The sequence below is a fragment of the Piliocolobus tephrosceles genome, unplaced genomic scaffold (assembly GCF_002776525.5).
Source record: "Piliocolobus tephrosceles isolate RC106 unplaced genomic scaffold, ASM277652v3 unscaffolded_19, whole genome shotgun sequence".
NCBI lineage: Eukaryota > Metazoa > Chordata > Mammalia > Primates > Cercopithecidae > Piliocolobus > Piliocolobus tephrosceles.
In genome coordinates this window covers 2,189,656-2,210,959 of record NW_022300975.1, presented here as the reverse complement: position 1 = coordinate 2,210,959, position 21,304 = coordinate 2,189,656, and the positions used below count along the sequence as shown (strand labels likewise).

General features: G+C 39.6%; 1 protein-coding gene across 1 annotated transcript in view; it reads right to left on the bottom strand.

Moving 5' to 3' along the window:
- Nucleotides 1-264: 264 nt before the first annotated feature.
- LOC113225243 (MORC family CW-type zinc finger protein 1-like) overlaps nt 265-21,304 on the bottom strand; it is a 172,227-nt gene continuing 151,187 nt past the window's right edge. Inside the window, exons 25-28 of the mRNA XM_026456778.1 lie at nt 18,808-18,880; nt 17,153-17,206; nt 4,726-4,920; nt 265-420 (exon numbers count right to left, since the gene is read on the bottom strand). Coding sequence (XP_026312563.1) covers nt 265-420; nt 4,726-4,920; nt 17,153-17,206; nt 18,808-18,880 — 478 coding nt within the window. The remainder of the gene's footprint in view (nt 421-4,725; nt 4,921-17,152; nt 17,207-18,807; nt 18,881-21,304) is intronic.

Sequence of the window (21,304 nt, the reverse complement as noted above, 5' to 3'; positions counted from 1 at the left end):
TCGGTAGCTCACAAGAAAATTAGAGAACTCTAAATATTATTAATATTTCTGAAAGAAAAGGAAGATTTAGACAATAGGATTAGGGAATATATAAATTGTAAATTGGTCTCCATTTCTAGAGTGTACAATTTTCTTATTTGAAAAAAATTTTTTTCTTATTGTTAAACAGAATAGACTTTACAGTAACAACAAAAAAGAAAAAATTTTAAAAGAACCTTTCAATTTTCTTATCAGCATTTTTTAAAAGGGAATACCTTCTCTGACTTAATTTTCAGGAGTCTTTTCATTTTTTTCTAAAGGGAGTCTATGTCTTGTATCTATAGTTACTTTATTTAAATTGTTCTGGAGGAGGAGATTATCTTCTTTAAGCAAAGCTTCTAAATAAGTGTCAATCTGCTCCAGGTCACCTTCTGGACCACCCTGGAAAAGAGAAGCAACAGTCACACCAGGGAACGAAGCTGTAGAGCTTATTCCTGTAATTTGGGCAGCTTCCTAACAGTCTTCCCTATGACTCATGCTGCAACAAAAGCCACCTTACATTTGAATCATGCTTTTAACCTTTCAAAATGTTTTCTCATTTAATGTCATTTTATGCTAACAAGTGGTTAGAAACTTGGTTCATTTTTTTATTCTTTAGTGGAAGTTAGTACAACTGTTTTTTCTCTTTTTAAAAAATTACTTGCTATATTCCTAAAGCCCCCTCAGTCTAATCTCACCCTTCTCTGTTATAGGCTGTCATCTCTTATTTTTAAAATTAATGAATCTTTAGCCTTATAGGCAAAAAATAGACAAGTAGCCAAATTTTGTCTTCTCTGTTTCTTCTATTTCCATTGCAGTGTCTTTTCCCTCAGCTCTTGGCTTACTACCCTGGTCTGTCTCCTTTTCTTTGTCCTCCCTGTCTCTCTTTTACTCAGCTCCCTGTTGAGGCGATTTCATGCTCTCCTTTCCTGGGCTTCTTGATCCAATGAACGTGTGGCGGGGCCGGCCGGGGGGGGTGGTCTTCAAAAAGTTCATGGAAAATGCATATTATGAAAAAACTACGTAGGCACGGATTTCAAAATTTTTGAACAAAAATAAACTCACACTAAGTTGTTATGACATATTTGACCAGGATGTAGTTTGAGGCACTAAAAGGATAAGATAGTCAGTTTGAAAGAAGCCACTATCAGACCAACATGAATTCTGCTGCAATTGATTGAAGCAAGAACAAAGATCAAATGTATGGTGAAACTTGGGTGGAAGAATGGCAAAATTATTCACGCTTTATGAAAAGTTTATGGAGACAATATCCCCAACAGAGAGCCTATAACAGAAGGATGAGATTAGACTCAGGGAGCTATAGGACTATGGCAAGTAATTTTTAAAAACAGAGAAATCAGCAGTTTATAAATGGATAACTTGAGAACGGATGAGATGATGTTGAAGAGGAAGCTGGCAGTGTCAGACTGTCCACATCCCTTTGCTAGGAAAAAGTTAATCTTGTTCATGCTCTTACTGGAGAAGATGGATAATTAATAGCAGAAACAATCGCCAACACCACAGACATCTCGAGTAGTTCAGCTAACACAATTCTGACTGAAAAATTAAACTTGAGCAAACTTTCCACTCAATGGGTGCCAAAACCATTGTCCCTAGATCAGCTGCAGACAAGAGCAAAGCTTTCAATGGAAATTTTATATAAATGGGATCACGATCCTGAAGGATTTCTTCAAAAAACTGTAACAGGAGATGAAATGTGGCTTTGCAAGTATGATCCTGAAGACAAAGCAATGGCTACCTAGAGGTGGAAGAGGTCCAGTCAAAGCAACAGTGGTCGGTCAAGAGCAAAGGTCATGACAACAGTTTTTTGGGATACTCAGGGCATTTTGCTTGTTGACTTTCTTGAGGGCCAAAGAACAATAACATCAGCTTATTATAATGGTGTTTTGAGCAAGTTAGCCAAAGCTTTCATAGAAAAACGCCTGGGAAAGATTCATCAGAGAGTCCTCTTCCACCATGACAACGTTCCTGCTTATTCCTCTCATCAAACAAGGGCAATTTTGTGAGAGTTTTGACAGGAAATCATTAGGCATACCTTATTGTCCTGATCTGACTCCTTCTGACTTCTTTTTAAAAAATCTTTTTAAAAAATCTGTAAAGGGCATCCATTTTTCTTTAATAATGTAAAAAAGACTGCATTGACATGGTTAAATTCCAAGAACTCTTAGATCTTTAGAGATGGACTAAAAGGCTGCTGCCATTGTTTACATAAGTGTCTTGACCTTGATGGAGATTATGTTGAAAAATAAAGTTTACATTTTTACTTTTAGCTTTTAATCCCATTTTTCCACAAACTGCTTGAGCTCCCCTTTAATGTTCCCTCTTGGCTGACTGATCTAAATCTCATTCCCTTGGGCCCAACTATGGGATCAACTAACTTTCCAACTGAGCGGATAGATAAGAGGATTTTTTAGGAAGGGCCTTTCAGAAGCAATCCCAGCACTAAGTGTCTAGCACCATTAACCTCGCCTCTGCATCTCTTCTCTGGTTCCATAAAATGTGCTTCAGCTTTACTCCCTCTACCATAGATTTGCTCTAACAAGGCTGGATTGTACTGAGTTCCAGCTTGTGACTGGGATACTGTTCCTACAGATGGATTACAATGATGCTGATATTTACCTTGGCTTCCAAATATTCGCTGACCCTGAAGAATGCCCTGTGACCCTGACACAAAGCACTTCTCGTCCTGTTAGATATAATCTGATCTTTTGGCTCTTATCCTCTGCCTGGTGGACTAAACTTCTTCCAGGATGCTACATTATTTCCATGCTCGGCTTCTTCATGTGCCTGCCCCACCTCTATCTGCTCTGGGTCCCTCATCTTGATTCTCTGCTGTACTCTACTGCAGTGGCTCTGGCAATCAGAGACTGTGAAATAGAACTTTCATGTGGGGGGATGAGAGTAATACATTTGGGCAGGCGCCCTTTAAGTGCCTCTCCACTGAGACTAGGCAAAAGAGTTTCATACTCTGCTGGCTGAAGCCCTTCACCTGCCTACCAAACTTTGTGAATACAGTAAATTAAATTAGTATGGTTACTCTGGCTGCTGCTTAAGAACCTAGAGGTTTGGCAGAGCAGTAGTAAATGATTATTCTTTCAGTTTTTCTTAGCCAAATGTGGATTTGCTATTATGAAAGTCAATTATTTTATAAACTTGTTTAATAGTCACGAAGTGGTATTCAGTCTCTAGGATACAGAATTTCTTTGGTCTTTCTAGTTTACTTGTTAAGTGAAACAATAATTGTCACTGAAACACTACCACGTGCTAGGCTCCATACCAGACTTTTAACACATGAAAACATCTGGCATCCTTCACAGCCACAAGAACCAAAAGGAGCTCTACTGAAATCCCACTCGCATAGCAATACATAAACTAGACAAACTGGCTGAAGTGGTATGGTTGATAGAAGCACAAATACAATTACCTTTATATAAAAATTAGCATTAACATCCTTTTAAATTTTAATAACATAACATTTTAACTGTTGCCTAGACCATCAAAGGGGTGAGGGACTTTTCTTTTGGCAATATACTTAAATTAAGCAAAAAACAACAAAAAAGCTTTTCTGCATTTTGTCTTGTACTTAATATAAATTTCAGATAAATTAAAAGATTTAGTTTTTTGAAGTGGGAAAGGACTCCCACTTTTAAATGTTTACAACCAGGACTGAGACCCAGGCAGTCTGGCTTCAAGGTCCATGTTCTTCACACGTTATACAGATGTATGTATGGTGAGTTTCCTTGTCTCTCCCCAGCCCTTTCAAGGGCAAGGCAATCCAATCCTCTAGCCAATCCTCCATAAGGGTCTCAGTTCCTGTCCCCTCACCTTCCGTGGCCCACGAAGGCTCTGTCTCCTGTTCCAGCACTCAGGGCCTATATTTGAGGACAAAATGCCACAGGCTCCCTAGGCTCACTGTTCTGGCTTGGATTTCTCAATTCATTTCTAGAATCCACAGGAAGACTTTCAATCTTGACTACATGTATTTTCAGTTTTGTTGTATTGTATGCAGCATTTCCATGTGCTATAGAAGACGGGCTCTTCCTCATTAGTTCGACCTATCACATAACTCAGTTCTTTATACATTACAAACATATAAACAAAACTGACAGTAATCCATACTTACATGATGTTTCCTGACTTCTCTCAAACTGTCCTCTAAGATTAAGAGGGTTTATTTTTATTTATGCATTAAAATAAAAGTAAAGTAAAATATTTCGCTGTCTGAAAAAACTGAAAAAATTACCTACTGGTCACGTTATTAAGGGGACACCAAGGGTGATCATGCTATACCAACAAGCACAAGCAAAGATTCTGAATTAAGATACAAAAGAACGTGCGCCTGTAGTTCCAGTTACTTGGAAGACTGAGGCAGGAGGAATCACTTGAACCCGGGAGGCAGAGGTTGCAGTGAGCCGAGATCACGCCACTGCACTCCAGCCTGGCAACAGAGCGAGACTCCATCTCAAAAAAAAAAAAAAAGATACGAAAGAACACAGAGTTTCTAAATGTTCTAATATATGCTTTCACAATTCATTTATTTAGGCTTTTGAAATCCTTATGTGGAGAGAAAAGGCTGACTTAAGTGACTGTCCAGGTCAGTAAGTGAATGACAATGTTAAGAGAAGTTAGATGAGTTCTCGTTCCGTAGAGTCTACTCCTACTGTCAAATACAATTTTTTCACTCACCGGTTGAAGTTTCTGCAGCAATAGTGCCAGTTTTATACGAAGATTCTTCAGCTTATCCTCACAGATTTTTCTTTTATTTTCACATTGCCCCAGAGAGATTTCATTATGTATTCCTCTTGTATTGGAATCATAGATAATGGACTGCAATTTCCTCTTTATTTTGTTTTCATATTGGACCATATAAGTATTCTGTATCTGGGAATGTTTTAAAAACAGTTTTGGCATGTTTTTAAAATATTACTTTCCCCCTAGTATCACTAGACAATTTCATATTCCAACTCTGCCTACATGTACCAAGTGTCAATTTTGTAGGTAAGTACTACAGGTGGTCTAAATTTAGGAAATGTTGATACCCTTAAGGAACTTACATACACTCTGATGGAAGAGTTAGAAGAGAAAAATGTATAATATTTTCAGTAAATGTAATTATGAGGAGGAAAGAGACACATGACAGTGAGCTTGGAGACCTCTGCTCTGGAATGAAGAAGAAACCTCGTAAAGGTTGCATCTGTTCTCCCAACGGTGATCACCAGATTATTTAAGGCACAAAGTGAGCAGGTGCCTCTGGCTCTCTCTCTGCAGCACCAGTCATTCACAGGCAATGACAGAATGGCCCACCACTTGGGGCTGTCTGGCAGATGATGTAGTGTTACTTGTAAGGCAAGGCTGCAGCATCCAGAAAGCACAGAAACTACAGAAAGAGGAATTCCTGTTCTCACTCTCTTGGGGTTCCTTACCATGATACAAAAAGTACAGGCAGTTATGTATATGACCCTCATTAATTGAAGAATCTTGGTTGTTTTCCAAAATTTCATGCTGTGCCTGAGGCACTCATGAAGTAGAAAGAGGTAATGGAGAGGCCAAATGCTTCAGTTTCAGAATGACATTAATTGCTTGTAAAAACATTTCTAGAAGGCCAAGTGATATTCTGAGAAAAGAGATACTGGGCAAATCCCACTTTGATAAGCATTTGGATGTTTATGTAATAAGGAGATTTCTGTGTTCTAATATGACTGGGTTGCCAAGAAAGTTGTAAGGTAGCCTCATTTGTCTTTTGGGCCTACCTTTCCCTCTTCAGGCCCTTCACTACACTGACTATGTGCAGACCCTTCTCTGACGTCCACATCATCTCCTTTAGCATTCACTGACTTCATGAGTTTCCCCTTTTTCTGCAAAATCCTTTACACAAGCAAGTGAAAATCCCTACATATAGGAAATTCTGTTTAATAAATATTCACTAACTAGTTCCTAACTTGAAAGCACTGCATTTGATTATAGATGATGTGGAGATATATAAGGTACAGTCTTTGCCCTCAAGAACTCTCTAGTCTACAGCATGAGATAATACAAGTGTGCAAGTAAATCTTATGGAAGATAAGGACCTTGTGCCCACAAGTAAGGCACTAAATAGCAGGGATTCAGGACAGCAGATAATGCAGCACTCACAGCAAGGGAATTTCAAACACATGGGTAAATCCTGCCTTGAAACCCAGGCTACATTTAAAGATTCTGGAAGGGAATCCACTTTTGAACATCTTTAATTCAACCTATAAGTTGATGCCTTAAAACTAAGGCAACCACCACCTCCACCAGGAAGCTTCATAGATGCTTCCTATAGAGGCTGCAGACAAACCCGGGGAGAGACATCTACTGCCTGAAGGTGGAGTAGGAGGAATAATCCAACTCAGCTGGAATAAGGAGAACAGCGCTACATACAGTTCACATGTCACTAGCCACTTACAGTTTTCAGAACTCTAGAATGTTATACCTTTTGCCATGCTGAATAATAGTCAGAAAACACTTTTTTCATAAAAATAAAAGCCACAGTAAAATAAACCAAAACAAATCAAAGATAAACTTCAAAAATGGCAAACATTATGGAAATATTATTTGAAAAAACAACAGTATTGCTCAAATCAGCCATAAAAAGGAACCTGCTATTGACACACTTAAATGGACCTGAAGTGATGCTGAATAAATAAGGCAATTGTCAAATGACACATACATATGATTCCATTTCTACAGCATTCCTGAAAAGACAAAGCGATAGAGATGGAGAACAGATTAGTGGATGCCAGGAGTTAGAGTTGAGTGTGGAAGGGCTGAGTGGATATGACTATAAAAAGGCAGCATAAGGGAGATACTTATGGTAATGAGAATTCTGCATCCTGATTTCGGTAATGGTTATACAAACTTCCATGTATGATGAAATCACATAGAACTATACATACACATTTTACCAAATTCAATTTCCTCGTTTTGATATCGTACCATAGTTATGCATAATTATGTACTGGAGGAAACCGGGTGATGAGTACACAGGACCTCTCTGTACTATTTTTGCAACTTCCTATGAATCTATAATTATTTTGAAATTAAAAGAAAAAAGCAAAAACAAAAAGCCTCGACACTATTAATATGAGATGAGATCAAGAATGTTTAATATAGTACACTACAAAGTCATTCAGTCTCTGAAAGTTTACCTTTTAGTAACCAGTAAACTATGTTTTTATCAAATACTACAGGCCAGCTTTTTGGTTTACTCTCCTGCCTTTCTCTCCAGGAGGTTCTGCTAACCTCTCCAGGAAGTTTCTATGAAAGGTAACAATGTTGACAACTTTTCAAGCTCAGTGTAAAAGGACATCTAGTTGTATTAGCTTTTTTGTGCGTTAACATTTTAATTAAGGTGAGAAAATAATTGTAGCAAGATGAGAGGCTTAGTTCTGCTGGTTAAACCCACTCTTGTAGAGGTATCTGCAGATCACAAACTAAATTCTTTCCGAACTACATCAATTCAGAATGGAATTAGGATTTGAAAGAAAGGATATTTAACTGAGATTTTAATTTTCTGCCTTGAATTCAAAGAGCAGGAGCTCTAGCAGTTTTGCAGCTCCAAAATCGTAATGAGTTTGTGCAAAGTAAGGAAGGCCTACAACATCTATAGATTTTGTAGCATACAAACAGGAATATTCATTAAAGTGTTTATGTTGGCAGGCACTAAAGCAGAAACAATCGACTGTGATTCAACATGTAACTATGAAGATCCAGATGCATTCAAAGGCACTGGTTGCATGCTGCTAGAATACAGAGTTTGATGACAGGATTATTAACTTCAAGGATTCTACCATCTAACTGAGGAGAACATGAAATATAATTAACTATTATAAGGTAGAAATGTTAATTAATGCTAAACAAAGTTTTAACTTTCTCCCAGAACACAGAGAGGTCAAGATTAATTTCTCATGGAGAAACTGAGAGTCTTCACGTAAAAGATAATATTGACCAAGCTCAATGGGGAAGGATTTCAAGAGGCCAACTGTGTATTGGCAGAGTGGATAGGAGTATTTTGGGGAATATCAGGAGGGGAAAGGCTCAGGGGTAGACCAGTGTAAGTAAGTTGGAACAACTCTGGGGCACTCATTTTAGCTGAAACAGACGGCTTCTGAGGAAAGAATAAAAGATGATGGTTTGAGTCAGGTGATGCAGGACCACCAATGCCATTATGAATCAGCTACCACTACAATAGTAGTTATGAAAACCACGGTTGTGACCAAGGAAGCCTGTGACTTACGTAAGTTTCTCCTATGCTGTGATGTGGCTCTCTTCATTAAATGTACACACCTTCAGTCACGTTGTTCTGTGTTTTGTTTACAAGATCTCATTTCAACAGGAACTTCTGGTCTCCTGACTGTTTATCTTGCTTTGATTTTTTGAACCCGACTTGCCCTGCATGTTAAGGGGATACTGCTCATCATCTACACTAACACTATTCACCCTGAATAAGCACGTATCTTATTCACTCTGGCTCCATTACTAATGGTGTAGACTTTGGAAAAAATATTTAGAGGTGGGGGGGGGGGAGGGCGGAGCAAGATGGCCGAATAGGAACAACTCCAGTCTCCAGCTCCCAGCGCGAGCAACACAGAAGACAGGTGATTTCTGCATTTTCAACTGAGGTACTGGGTACATCTCACTAGGGAGTGCCGGACAGTCGGTGCTGGTCAGCTGCTGCAGCCCGACCAGCAAGAGCTGAAGCAGGGCAAGGCATCGCCTCACCTGGGAAGCGCAAGGGGGAAGGGAATCCCTTTTCCTAGCCAGGGGAACTGAGACACACAACACCTGGAAAATCGGGTAACTCCCACCCCAATACTGCACTTTACCAAGGGTCTTAGCAAACGGGCACACCAGGAGGTTTTATCCCACACCTGGCCTGGAGGGTCCCACGCCCACGGAGCCTCCCTCATTGCTAGGACAGCAGTCTGTGATCTAACAGCAAGACAGCAGCAAGGCTGGGGGAGGGGCACCCGCCATTGCTGAGGCTTAAGTAGGTAAACAAAGCGCTGGGAAGCTCGAACTGGGTGGAGCTCACAGCAGCTCAAAGAGGCCTGCCTGTCTCTGTAGACTCCACCTCTGGGGACAGGGCACAGCTAAACAACAACAACAACAAAGCAGCAGAAACCTCTGCAGACGCAAACGACTCTGACAGCTTTGAAGAGAGCAGTGGATCTCCCAACACGGAGGTTGAGATCTGAGAACGGACAGAGTGCCTGCTGAAGTGGGTCCCTGATCCCTGAGCAGTCTAACTGGGAGACATCCCCCACTAGGGGCAGACCAAAACCCCACACCTCACACGGTGGAGTGAACCCCTGAGAGGAAGCTTCCAAAGCAAGAATCAGACAGGTACACTCGCTGTTCAGCAATATTCTATCTTCTGCAGCCTCTGCTGCTGACACCCAGGCAAACAGGGTCTGGAGTGGACCTCAAGTAATCTCCAACAGACCTACAGCTGAGGGTCCTGACTGTTAGAAGGAAAACTAACAAACAGGAAGGACACCCACACCAAAACCCCATCAGTACGTCACCATCATCAAAGACCAGAGGCAGATAAAACCACAAAGATGGGGAAAAAGCAGGGCAGAAAAGCTGGAAATTCAAAAAATAAGAGCGCCTCTCCCCCTCCAAAGGAACGCAACTCATCGCCAGCAACGGATCAAAGCTGGTCGGAGAATGACTTTGATGAGATGAGAGAAGAAGGCTTCAGTCCATCAAACTTCTCAGAGCTAAAGGAGGAATTAGGTACCCAGCACAAAGAAACTAAAAATCTTGAAAAAAGAGTGGAAGAAATGATAACTAGAATAATTAATGCAGAGAAGGCCGTAAACGAAATGACAGAGATGAAAACCATGACACGAGAAATACGTGACAAATGCACAAGCTTCAGTAACCGACTTGATCAACTGGAAGAAAGAGTATCAGCGATTGAGGATCAAATGAATGAAATGAAGCGAGAAGAGAAACCTAAAGAAAAAAGAAGAAAAATAAATGAACAAAGCCTGCAAGAAGTATGGGATTATGTAAAAAGACCAAGTCTACGTCTGATTGGGGTGCTTGAAAGTGAGGGGGAAAATGGAACCAAGTTGGAAAACACTCTTCAGGATACAGTAGGGCAGGCCAACATTCAAATTCAGGAAATACAGAGAACACCACGAAGATACTCCTCGAGAAGAGCAACTCTAAGACACATAATTGCCAGATTCACCAAAGTTGAAATGAAGGAAAAAATCTTAAGGGCAGCCAGAGAGAAAGGTCGGGTTACCCACAAAGGGAAGCCCATCAGACTGACAGCAGATCTCTCGGCAGAAACTCTACAAGCCAGAAGAGTGTGGAGGCCAATATTCAACATTCTTAAAGAAAAGAATTTTAAACCCAGAATTTCATATCCAGCCAAACTAAGTTTCATAAGTGAAGGAGAAATAAAATCCTTTACAGATAAGCAAATGCTTAGAGATTTTGTCACTACCAGGCTTGCCTTACAAGAGACCCTGAAGGAAGCACTAAACATGGAAAGGAACAACCGGTACCAGCCATTGCAAAAACATGCCAAAATGTAAAGACCATCGAGGCTAGGAAGAAACTACATCATCTAACGAGCAAAATAACCAGTTAATATCATAATGGCAGGATCAAGTTCACACATAACAATATTAACCTTAAATGTAAATGGACTAAATGCTCCAATTAAAAGACACAGACTGGCAAACTGGATAAAGAGTCAAGACCCATCAGTCTGCTGTATTCAGGAGACCCATCTCACATGCAGAGACATACATAGGCTCAAAATAAAGGGATGGAGGAAGATCTACCAAGCAAATGGAGAATAAAAGAAAGCAGGGGTTGCAATACTAGTCTCTGATAAAACAGACTTTAAACCATCAAAGATCAAAAGAGACAAAGAAGGCCATTACATAATGGTAAAGGGATCAATTCAACAGGAAGAGCTAACTATCCTAAATATATATACACCCAATACAGGAGCACCCAGATTCATAAAGCAAGTCCTTAGAGACTTACAAAGAGACTTAGACTTCCATACAATAATAATGGGAGACTTCAACACCCCACTGTCAACATTAGACAGATCAACCAGACAGAAAGTTAACAAGGATATCCAGGAATTGAACTCATCTCTGCAGCAAGCAGACCTAATAGACATCTACAGAACTCTCCACCCCAAATCATCAGAATATACATTCTTCTCAGCACCACATCACACTTATTCCAAAATTGACCACATAGTTGGAAGTAAAGCACTCCTCAGCAAATGTACAAGAACGGAAATTATAACAAACTGTCTCTCAGACCACAGTGCAATCAAACTAGAACTCAGGATTAAGAAACTCAATCAAAACTGCTGGACTATATGGAAACTGAATAACCGGCTCCTGAATGACTACTGGGTACATAACGAAATGAAGGCAGAAATAAAGATGTTCTTTGAAACCAATGAGAACAAAGATACAACATACCAGAATCTCTGGGACACATTTAAAGCAGTGTGTAGAGGGAAATTTATAGCACTAAATGCCCACAAGAGACAGCTGGAAAGATCTAAAATGGACACTCTGACATCACTATTAAAAGAACTAGAGAAGCAAGAGCAAACACATTCAAAAGCTAGCAGAAGGCAAGAAATAACTAAGATCAGAGCAGAACTGAAGGAGATAGAGATACAAAAAACCCTCCAAAAAATCAATGAATCCAGGAGTTGGTTTTTTGAAAAGATCAACAAAATTGATAGACCGCTAGCAAGACTAATAAAGAAGAAAAGAGAGAAGAATCAAATAGATGCAATAAAAAATGATAAAGGGGATATCACCACGGACCCCACAGAAATACAAACTACCATCAGAGAATACTATAAACACCTCTACACAAATAAACTGGAAAATCTAGAAGAAATGGATAATTTCCTGGACACTTACACTCTCCCAAGACTAAACCAGGAAGAAGCTGAATCCCTGAATAGACCAATAGCAGGCTCTGAAATTGAGGCAATAATTAATAGCCTACCAACCAAAAAAAGTCCAGGACCAGATGGATTCACAGCTGAATTCTACCAGAGGTACAAGGAGGAGCCAGTACCATTCCTTCTGAAACTATTCCAATCAATAGAAAAAGAGGGAATCCTCCCTAACTCATTTTATGAGGCCAACATCATCCTGATACCAAAGCCTGGCAGAGACACAACAAAAAAAGAGAATTTTAGACCAATATCCTTGATGAACATCGATGCAAAAATCCTCAATAAAATACTGGCAAACCGAATCCAGCAGCACATCAAAAAGCTTATCCACCATGATCAAGTGGGCTTCATCCCTGGGATGCAAGGCTGGCTGGTTCAATATACGCAAATCAATAAACGTAATCCAGCATATAAACAGAACCAAAGACAAAAACCACATGATTATCTCAATAGATGCAGAAAAGGCCTTTGACAAAATTCAACAGCCCTTCATGCTAAAAACGCTCAATAAACTCGGTATTGATGGAATGTATCTCAAAATAATAAGAGCTATTTATGACAAACCCACAGCCAATATCATACTGAATGGGCAAAAACTGGAAAAATTCCCTTTGAAAACTGGCACAAGACAAGGATGCCCACTCTCACCACTCCTATTCAACATAGTGTTGGAAGTTATGGCTAGGGCAATCAGGCAAGAGAAAGAAATAAAGGGTATTCAGTTAGGAAAAGAAGAAGTCAAATTGTCCCTGTTTGCAGATGACATGATTGTATATTTAGAAAACCCCATCATCTCAGCCCAAAATCTCCTTAAGCTGATAAGAAACTTCAGCAAAGTCTCAGGATACAAAATTAATGTGCAAAAATCACAAGCATTCTTATACACCAGTAACAGTCAAACAGAGAGCCAAATCATGAATGAACTTCCATTCACAATTGCTTCAAAGAGAATAAAATACCTAGGAATCCAACCTACAAGGGATGTAAAGGACCTCTTCAAGGAGAACTACAAACCACTGCTCAGTGAAATCAAAGAGGACACAAACAAATGGAAGAATATACCATGCTCATGGATAGGAAGAATCAATATCGTGAAAATGGCCATACTGCCCAAGGTCATTTATAGATTCAATGCCATCCCCATCAAGCTACCAATGAGTTTCTTCACAGAATTGGAAAAAACTGCTTTAAAGTTCATATGGAACCAAAAAAGAGCCCGCATTGCCAAGACAACCCTAAGTCAAAAGAACAAAGCTGGAGGCATGACGCTACCTGACTTCAAACTATACTACAAGGCTACAGTAACCAAAACAGCATGGTACTGGTACCAAAACAGAGATATAGACCAATGGAACAGAACAGAGACCTCAGATATAATACCACACATCTACAGCCATCTGATCTTTGACAAACCTGAGAGAAACAAGAAATGGGGAAAGGATTCCCTATTTAATAAATGGTGCTGGGAAAATTGGCTAGCCATAAGTAGAAAGCTGAAACTGGATCCTTTCCTTACTCCTTATACGAAAATTAATTCAAGATGGATTAGAGACTTAAATGTTAGACCTAATACCATAAAAACCCTAGAAGAAAACCTAGGTATTACCATTCAGGACATAGGTATGGGCAAGGACTTCATGTCTAAAACACCAAAAGCAACGGCAGCAAAAGCCAAAATTGACAAATGGGATCTCATTAAACTAAAGAGCTTCTGCACAGCAAAAGAAAGTACCATCAGAGTGAACAGGCAACCTACAGAATGGGAGAAAATTTTTGCAATCTACTCATCTGACAAAGGGCTCATTTCCAGAATCTACAAAGAACTCAAACAAATATACAAGAAAAAAACAAACAACCCCATCCAAAAGTGGGCAAAGGATATGAACAGACATTTCTCAAAAGAAGACATTCATACAGCCAACAGACACATGAAAAAATGCTCATCATCACTCGCCATCAGAGAAATGCAAATCAAAACCACAATGAGATACCATCTCACACCAGTTAGAACGGCAATCATTAAAAAATCAGGGAACAACAGGTGTTGGAGAGGATGTGGAGAAATAGGAACACTTTTACACTGTTGGTGGGATTGTAAACTAGTTCAACCATTATGGAAAACAGTATGGCGATTCCTCAAGGATCTAGAACTAGAAGTACCATATGACCCAGCCATCCCATGATTGGGTATATACCCAAAGGATTATAAATCATGCTGCTATAAAGACACATGCACACGTATGTTTATTGTGGCACTATTCACAATAGCAAAGACTTGGAATCAACCCAAATGTCCTTCAGTGACAGTCTGGATTAAGAAAATGTGGCACATATACACCATGGAATACTATGCAGCCATAAAAAAGGATGAGTTTGTGTCTTTTGTAGGGACATCGATGCAGCTGGAAACCATCATTCTCAGCAAACTATTGGAAGAACAGAAAACCAAACACCACATGTTCTCACTCATAGGTGTGAACTGAACAATGAGATCACCTGGACTCGGGAAGGGGAACATCACACACCAGGGCCTATCATGGGGAGGGGGGAGAGGGGAGGGATTGCATTGGGTGTTATACCTGATGTAAATGACAAGTTGATGGGTGCTGACGAGTTGATGGGTGCAGCACACCAACATGGCACACGTATACATATGTAACAAACCTGCATGTTATGCACATGCACCCTAGAACTTAAAGTATAATAATAATAAAATAAAATAAAATAAATATTTAGAGGCAGATATAAAAGGGTATATATAAGCTTGGATAAACAGCTATATGACAGTATAATTCTTAGCACATTTCTAAGTTTTACAGTGTATTCAAATCAGAGTCCCCTAGCCAGTAAATGGAGAGCTACAGGAAGATCCAGGAGCCTTACTGATAAGCTCCTCAAGCTGACTGCCACAGACTTTCATTTGGGACAATGAATTCCTGGTGGCCCAACAAGCCAACCCGTCTACCACATACACCCCACATAAATATATCACTGTCAGCATCTCCTCCATATATGTCTCATGATGTAATGTCAGATCTCCAGTCAGTTAAAAATAATTCTTCTACACCAACAGGCTGAGAAGTTGTAATATACTTACTGCAAGTAATACATGTGACCTCTATCACAAAGATGAAGTATTAAAGTCTGGATGAGAATAAGATGAAATAGCCAGGTGTGGTAGTACAAGCCTGTAATCCTAGCCACTCTGAGGCTAAGCCAGGAGGATTGCTTGAACCCATGAGTTCAAGACCAGCCTGGGCAATGTAGCAAGATCCTATTTCAAGACAAAAACAAGCAACACAAAAATTGAGGGGGTGGGCAAAAAAAGTTGAAAAAAAAGGTAGAATGAAAAGAACTTTGGAGTGGGAAAATCAGGGTTCCAATTCTGAATCTGATCATGACACTGGAATATTATCTTTCTGAATCTCTATTTCCTCATTACTGAAAGAGATAGTGGTACCTACCTACCAAAGTTGTGAGGATAAATGAGTCAATGCAGGAAAGACCTAGTTCAGTGCCTGGCTGTAGTGGCTCTCAATTAATCCCAGTTTTATATTATTGATGAGAATAATATTAGTGGTAGGACAGCATCAAAATATACTGAAAGTAAACTTTGTCTTTTATTCTTGTTAGGAAATGTTGACAAGTAACTCTTCAAACTGAAAATGTTCAGTTACTACTTTTTCAGCAAAATGTTACTCAGAAAATAAATTCAGTTTTTAGTTGAACAGTAATGGGAGACCAATAACTACACCCCCCCTTTCATTTCCAGTTGTTTATCACCATCCAGTTGATAGAAACATCAAAGGCAAACCTATCAACAAGGGTTGTTAAATTTAGGCCCAGTCTGAACTTTAAATACCATGTGATACAGTCTTTGTAAGAAAGAATATGGTTTAGGTTCTACTTGTCAAGTTTGCCTCGTCGTATGTCTTTGGGGAACTTACTTCACCATTCTTTTCCAATTATAAAACAAGAATATTCAGATGTCTTCCATTATAACTGCTTCTTGGACTTTTGGCTAAGATAAAATGCGAATGTACTCCATTACCTATAAAAACTATGAGGCAGTGTCTCTGCTTAGAGTCATTCTTTGCACAACTCCAAGAAGTGCCAGTCACCTCTTAATCTTTACAGATTTTCATGTTATGAGAGCTTTCCAAAGATGGCTGTAAACATAAGCATACAAAAAGAAGATGCTAATGTTTGCATTAATGATGGAGCTGGTGGCTAGGTGACAAAGCACAGGTAAAGTGTCAACAAAGACCCAACATTTCAGTATGATCCTGGTGTCAAAGTTCTTGGCTACTCTGGCCTGTGCGATGAATCTGGGAACCTTCATGGCCATCCTGGCTCCAATATTCATCCCCTATGTCAGTTGGCCAAGTTCACAACTTGGAGTCCCAGGGTTTTTTTTTTTTTAAGAGTAAAATGAGGGATTTGAGGGCATATGATTTTTTGAGATATTTCTGTAGTAGAACTGAAGGGCATTCTGGACTCTTTCTCCCCCAGGAAATCCTTAAGGACCAGATACACAGCATTATTTGATAACTGTTAAAAAAAAAAATCTACCCAGAGAAAGAGAAAGGTTGTAAGGAAATACACAAAAATATTAGTATCAGTGATCTTGGAATGGTTTGAGGCTATGGATGAATTTTTAAAAACTGTTTTTACTTCTTATATTAGCATTAATTACCTTTATGTCTACTTGAGAATGAAAAAATCACTAACTTAAAAAACTATTGCTAAGGTACTTAAAAAACTCAGAGAGATATCAAATTGTTTGAAATAATTTAAAACTTTAATCTAAAATTCATGCTTCAGTCTAGCATTTTGAGGATTCAGTGAAAATATTTCTTAAAAACTCAGACTTTCCTGTTTCCTATTCAAGATACAGTCCTACTCCAAGTGTTTCATAGCTTTATATTATAGAAATGTTAGTATTTTAAAATTCAAAAAGATGTTGCTTTATGACATCTGATATGCTATACATTAATCTAAGTCTCGATAAGTGAATGCAAATTTGATTTCCTTTCAAATCTAACATTTGGAAATGTACATTATTTATCCTTTGGAACACGGGATCATTTAGAATACAAATGGCGATACTGAAAGGACACTTACCTGGTTGAAACACATTTTCAGCTTTTTGTTTATATGCTCTGGGCACTGCTCCAGCTGTTTTCATAAATGATAACAGAACAGGATATTAGCTTTTAGAGAATGTGCTGTATACAGCAGAGTTATATCATGCAAGCATTCAGCATAAAAAGCATCAAAGTCTAGAACTGGCCAACATTGGTACCATGGGCCTTTTAAGTCTGAGTCTAATTAAATTAATTAACTAAATTATACTTTGCTTCCTTCCAAAAAAGAACTAAGTCAGCTTACATAAATGAATACAGCACAGTTAAAAAATCTGTGCAGATACAGAAATCAAGGTGAAGAAAAATGAAGTGATAAAATAACAAATATTCAAAGGGAGATGTCAAGAGGGCAGCTGGAGTCTGGGTTTCTTGGAAGGGAGTGCCAGGAAAACAGATGGGGAAGTCACTGGCATGTGGGGGGTAGTATTAACGTTGTAAAGTTAGAGATTAGATGAGGTCACCTACAAACAGCATTTAATAGAGAAAAGAAAGTGGCCCAGGAACAAGCCTTCAGACATGCCAACACTGAGAAACCACGTACAATAGGAGCTGCCGCAAAGAAGATGGGAGAGAGGAAAGCAAAAAAATGGGCAGTGTGCAGTCAAGGGAGCTACAAAAAGAAGGTGCTTCAAGGTGAAAGTGGTCACCCGGGTTGAAGGCCTCTGACAGGTCAGGTAAAAGGGACACTGCACTTATCAAGAGGTCACTGGTGGCCCTGACAAGAACAGTCATAGTTCAGCTGTGCAATCAGAAGCCCCATGGGAGAGGATGAGGTGAGAGTAGAGGGTAAAGAGGCAGAAACAATGATTACAGACTAGAAAATTAGGGATGGTGCCCAGGATCAGACTCATATAGTCCCTCTTGCATTCATAATTTGTGCTGTTTTCACCAATACCAAGTATATCCATCGTCTCCACAGGCAACAGAGAGCATGGAGATGGAGAAGAGACCTCCCACCGTCCCGCACTAGGCAGCTCTTCCCTCCACTTCTGCTGAGCAGCTTGCTTGTCAGGCACGCGCACCTCACTCGACTTCACCGCAGCCCTGCGGGAGCCCTTTGTAGACTACTCATTGTTACTTAAGCATAGCCAATAGATGTGAGGCTTACTCTTTGCACCCCAAGTAGCTGTTGGAAGTTTTTTTTCCAATCATGTTTGGTACTGTTTCTGAGAGGAGGTTTGGTCGACACAATTTTCTTCATCTATCTCAGTGATGTCTTGGTGATTTCAGTAAGATGAGTGCTTTGGATACCTAATGTGCCTGACCTACCCAATCCGCAGCTCAGCTCCTCATAGTAAGCAGCTGATGAGGTGTATCTAAGGAACAGAAACTTTGTTTTTGGTGGGGGAGAGGGAACTCAGGGACTATGTCCTGTTTCTTTTCATCTCTGCAACTATCTGTCTGTAAGATCTTTTCCACCTTATGTAACTCACAGTCACAATGATTTCAAATTTAGGTTTAATTACGAATCACCATTTGGTGTAAAGATGCTCATCTTCATTCACTTAAGCCATTCTAGGTCCTCTTATTGGAAACATTTTACATTTGTCTTCACTGAGGATTAAATTCAGGATATTCTATCATTCCCGCACAGTTCCAAAAAAAAAAAAAAAACAATAAAAAGCAACTCACTTCACAACTTAATGCAGGTTCTTCCAATTCTGATGGTAGCTGATACTCAGGAAAAAAATACAGAAGAATCTCCCTAGGAATACAAGCACAGCAGATATGGGAATATACAAGGATAACAGAGGTAGCACTCACCTGTCAGAACTGGATTTGTCTCTTGGGTATCAAACATCCTGGCAAAGACGAATATTAGTTACCCCCAAACATTTCGTTTTTAGAATTGACATCAAAGTGTTTTTCAGAAAGCATAGACTAGGGAGAGGAAGGTGAGTGTAGCTATAAAAAGGCAATAGGAGTGACCCTTCTGGTGAAGGAACTGGTCTGTATCTTGACTGCATCAATATGAATATCCTGATTGTGACACTGTTCTACAGTTTTGCAAGAAGCTAGGTGAAGGGCACAGGGGATCTCTCAGCATTATTTCTTACAACTTAACGTGAACATATATTTATCTCAAAATAAAAAGGTTACTGAAAGAGGGAAGGAAGGAGGGAGGGAGGGAGGGAAGGAAGGAGGGAGGGAGGGAGGGAAGGAGGGAGGGAGGGAGGGAGGGAGGGAAGGAAGGAAGGAAGGAAGGAAGGAAGGAAGGAAGGAAGGAAGGAAGGGAGGGAGGGGAGAAAAAAGAAACGAAATCAGCCAACCTCACAATGCCTCGCAGTCCATAAACAACCAGTCCAGGAAAGGCCTGTACCTAGTTGAGTGTTCTCTTCTGCAGAGAACTCAACATTGCAAATTTCCTGGAAGAAACTAGGCTGACTACAGACTTACTGACTTTTTTCCTGAGAAAACCAAAGAGTTTAAATCTCCAGAGTAATTTTTTCATGAGGGACTCCAAGACTGCTCTTAGAAATCACACGTGGACCCTGCTCTTTCTAATAGTGGTGGCTGTTGTTCTGACAGGTGCTTCATTTTGTCAAAAGGCAGTAGCACCCATCCTTCTACTGTGACAGTTTTTCTAGGATTAATCACCTATATGACACATATTTCATTCCTGGGAGAATATGAGATCTAGAAATTTATAGCCACCACACCTTAAAACTGCATAGTATTCTAATGCTGACGTGTTCCAAGAGCTTCATGTATATTATCTAAGGGATTTACAATATGTTTCCAGTTGTAAAATAATATGGTATACCAAAAACAAAACAGCTCTTTCTTATACAATTTACATTCCTCATACTTTAAGTATATTATTTGTATTAATACACATTTATAATTTCAAGGGGATTAAAACCAAAAAGCTGAAAATTCTTGGCATTGCCCAAACATGAAATATGACATACAACACTTCTCAGAGTTATTTGTCTGGCTAGCAAGAAGATGAATGGGGTAGGAATGGGATTAAAAAAACAGTGGGGTCGGGGGTTTCCAGGTATATGAGATGAGAAGAAATCATATGGCATAGAAAGAAAAGTTGCAACAGGAGTTCCTGGGAAAGGCGACCTGGGTCAACATTATGGCCGTTTTGTTGGAGCAGGAGAGAGCTTTTACACAAACTAACCTTGCTACTCCTCAAATCCAGGATCCCTTTTCCCACCACAGGCTTGAGACCTTTTCAGAGTATTAGTTCTTTCCATTGTGAGTATAAATTCTTTTGTCTTTAAATTTACAGCAAATCAGAAATCCCCTAAGAATATGCTCTTAGACAAACAAATATTAGATGGCAGCATTTACTAGCAAAGGGGAGAAACCAAAGGAGAAGGTTGGCGAGAGAAAAAAGTTCTGGATTAGTTCTCGATTACTTTCAATCTGGCATCTCTATTTCAAAATCTATAACAAACATCATCTATAGTCTGAATACTGTCTTACGTATGTACTATTATTTCTAAAAACAGACACATAATAGACATCTTTAAACATGATTTCATGTTTACTGAAATCACAGTACCTTTTGCCATTTTGCATTTTCTCAACTCATTAATTCCACAGACATTCTTTAAACCCCTACTAAAACAACACTTTTGACCTTCAGTGCCCCACAGAGCCTGGCATCATGCCCCCATGCTAGGAACCCAATACAATCTTACTGATTTGGTCTAGCGGGGAAATAGAGACAACCATGTGATAAATGCTTGGAGGACAACGAGAAAGGTGCATCACGGAGACCAGAAGAAGGGGCTCTAACTCATATTTCAGTAGCCATAAAGGAAGAGTGGGAGTTAGCCAAGTGTAGTGGATGGGGGCATGTGAAGGAACTATTCCAGGCCACCGGCACCATACACCAGAGAATTTTGTAATTTTCTTTGGTAAAATATCTGACCAAAAAGTTGGTCAGATTCAAGTATTTTTTCTTTGTGTTTTTTTGTTTGTTTGTTTGTTTTTGAGACTGAGTCTCACTCTGTTGCTGAGGCTGGAGTGCAGTGGTGTGCGATCTCAGCTCACTGCATCCTCCGCCTCCTGGGCTCAAGCAATCCTCCCAACTCAGCCACCTGAGTAGCTGGGATTACAGGCGTGCGCTGTCACACCCAGCTCATTTTTGTATTTTTTTAGAGATGGGGTT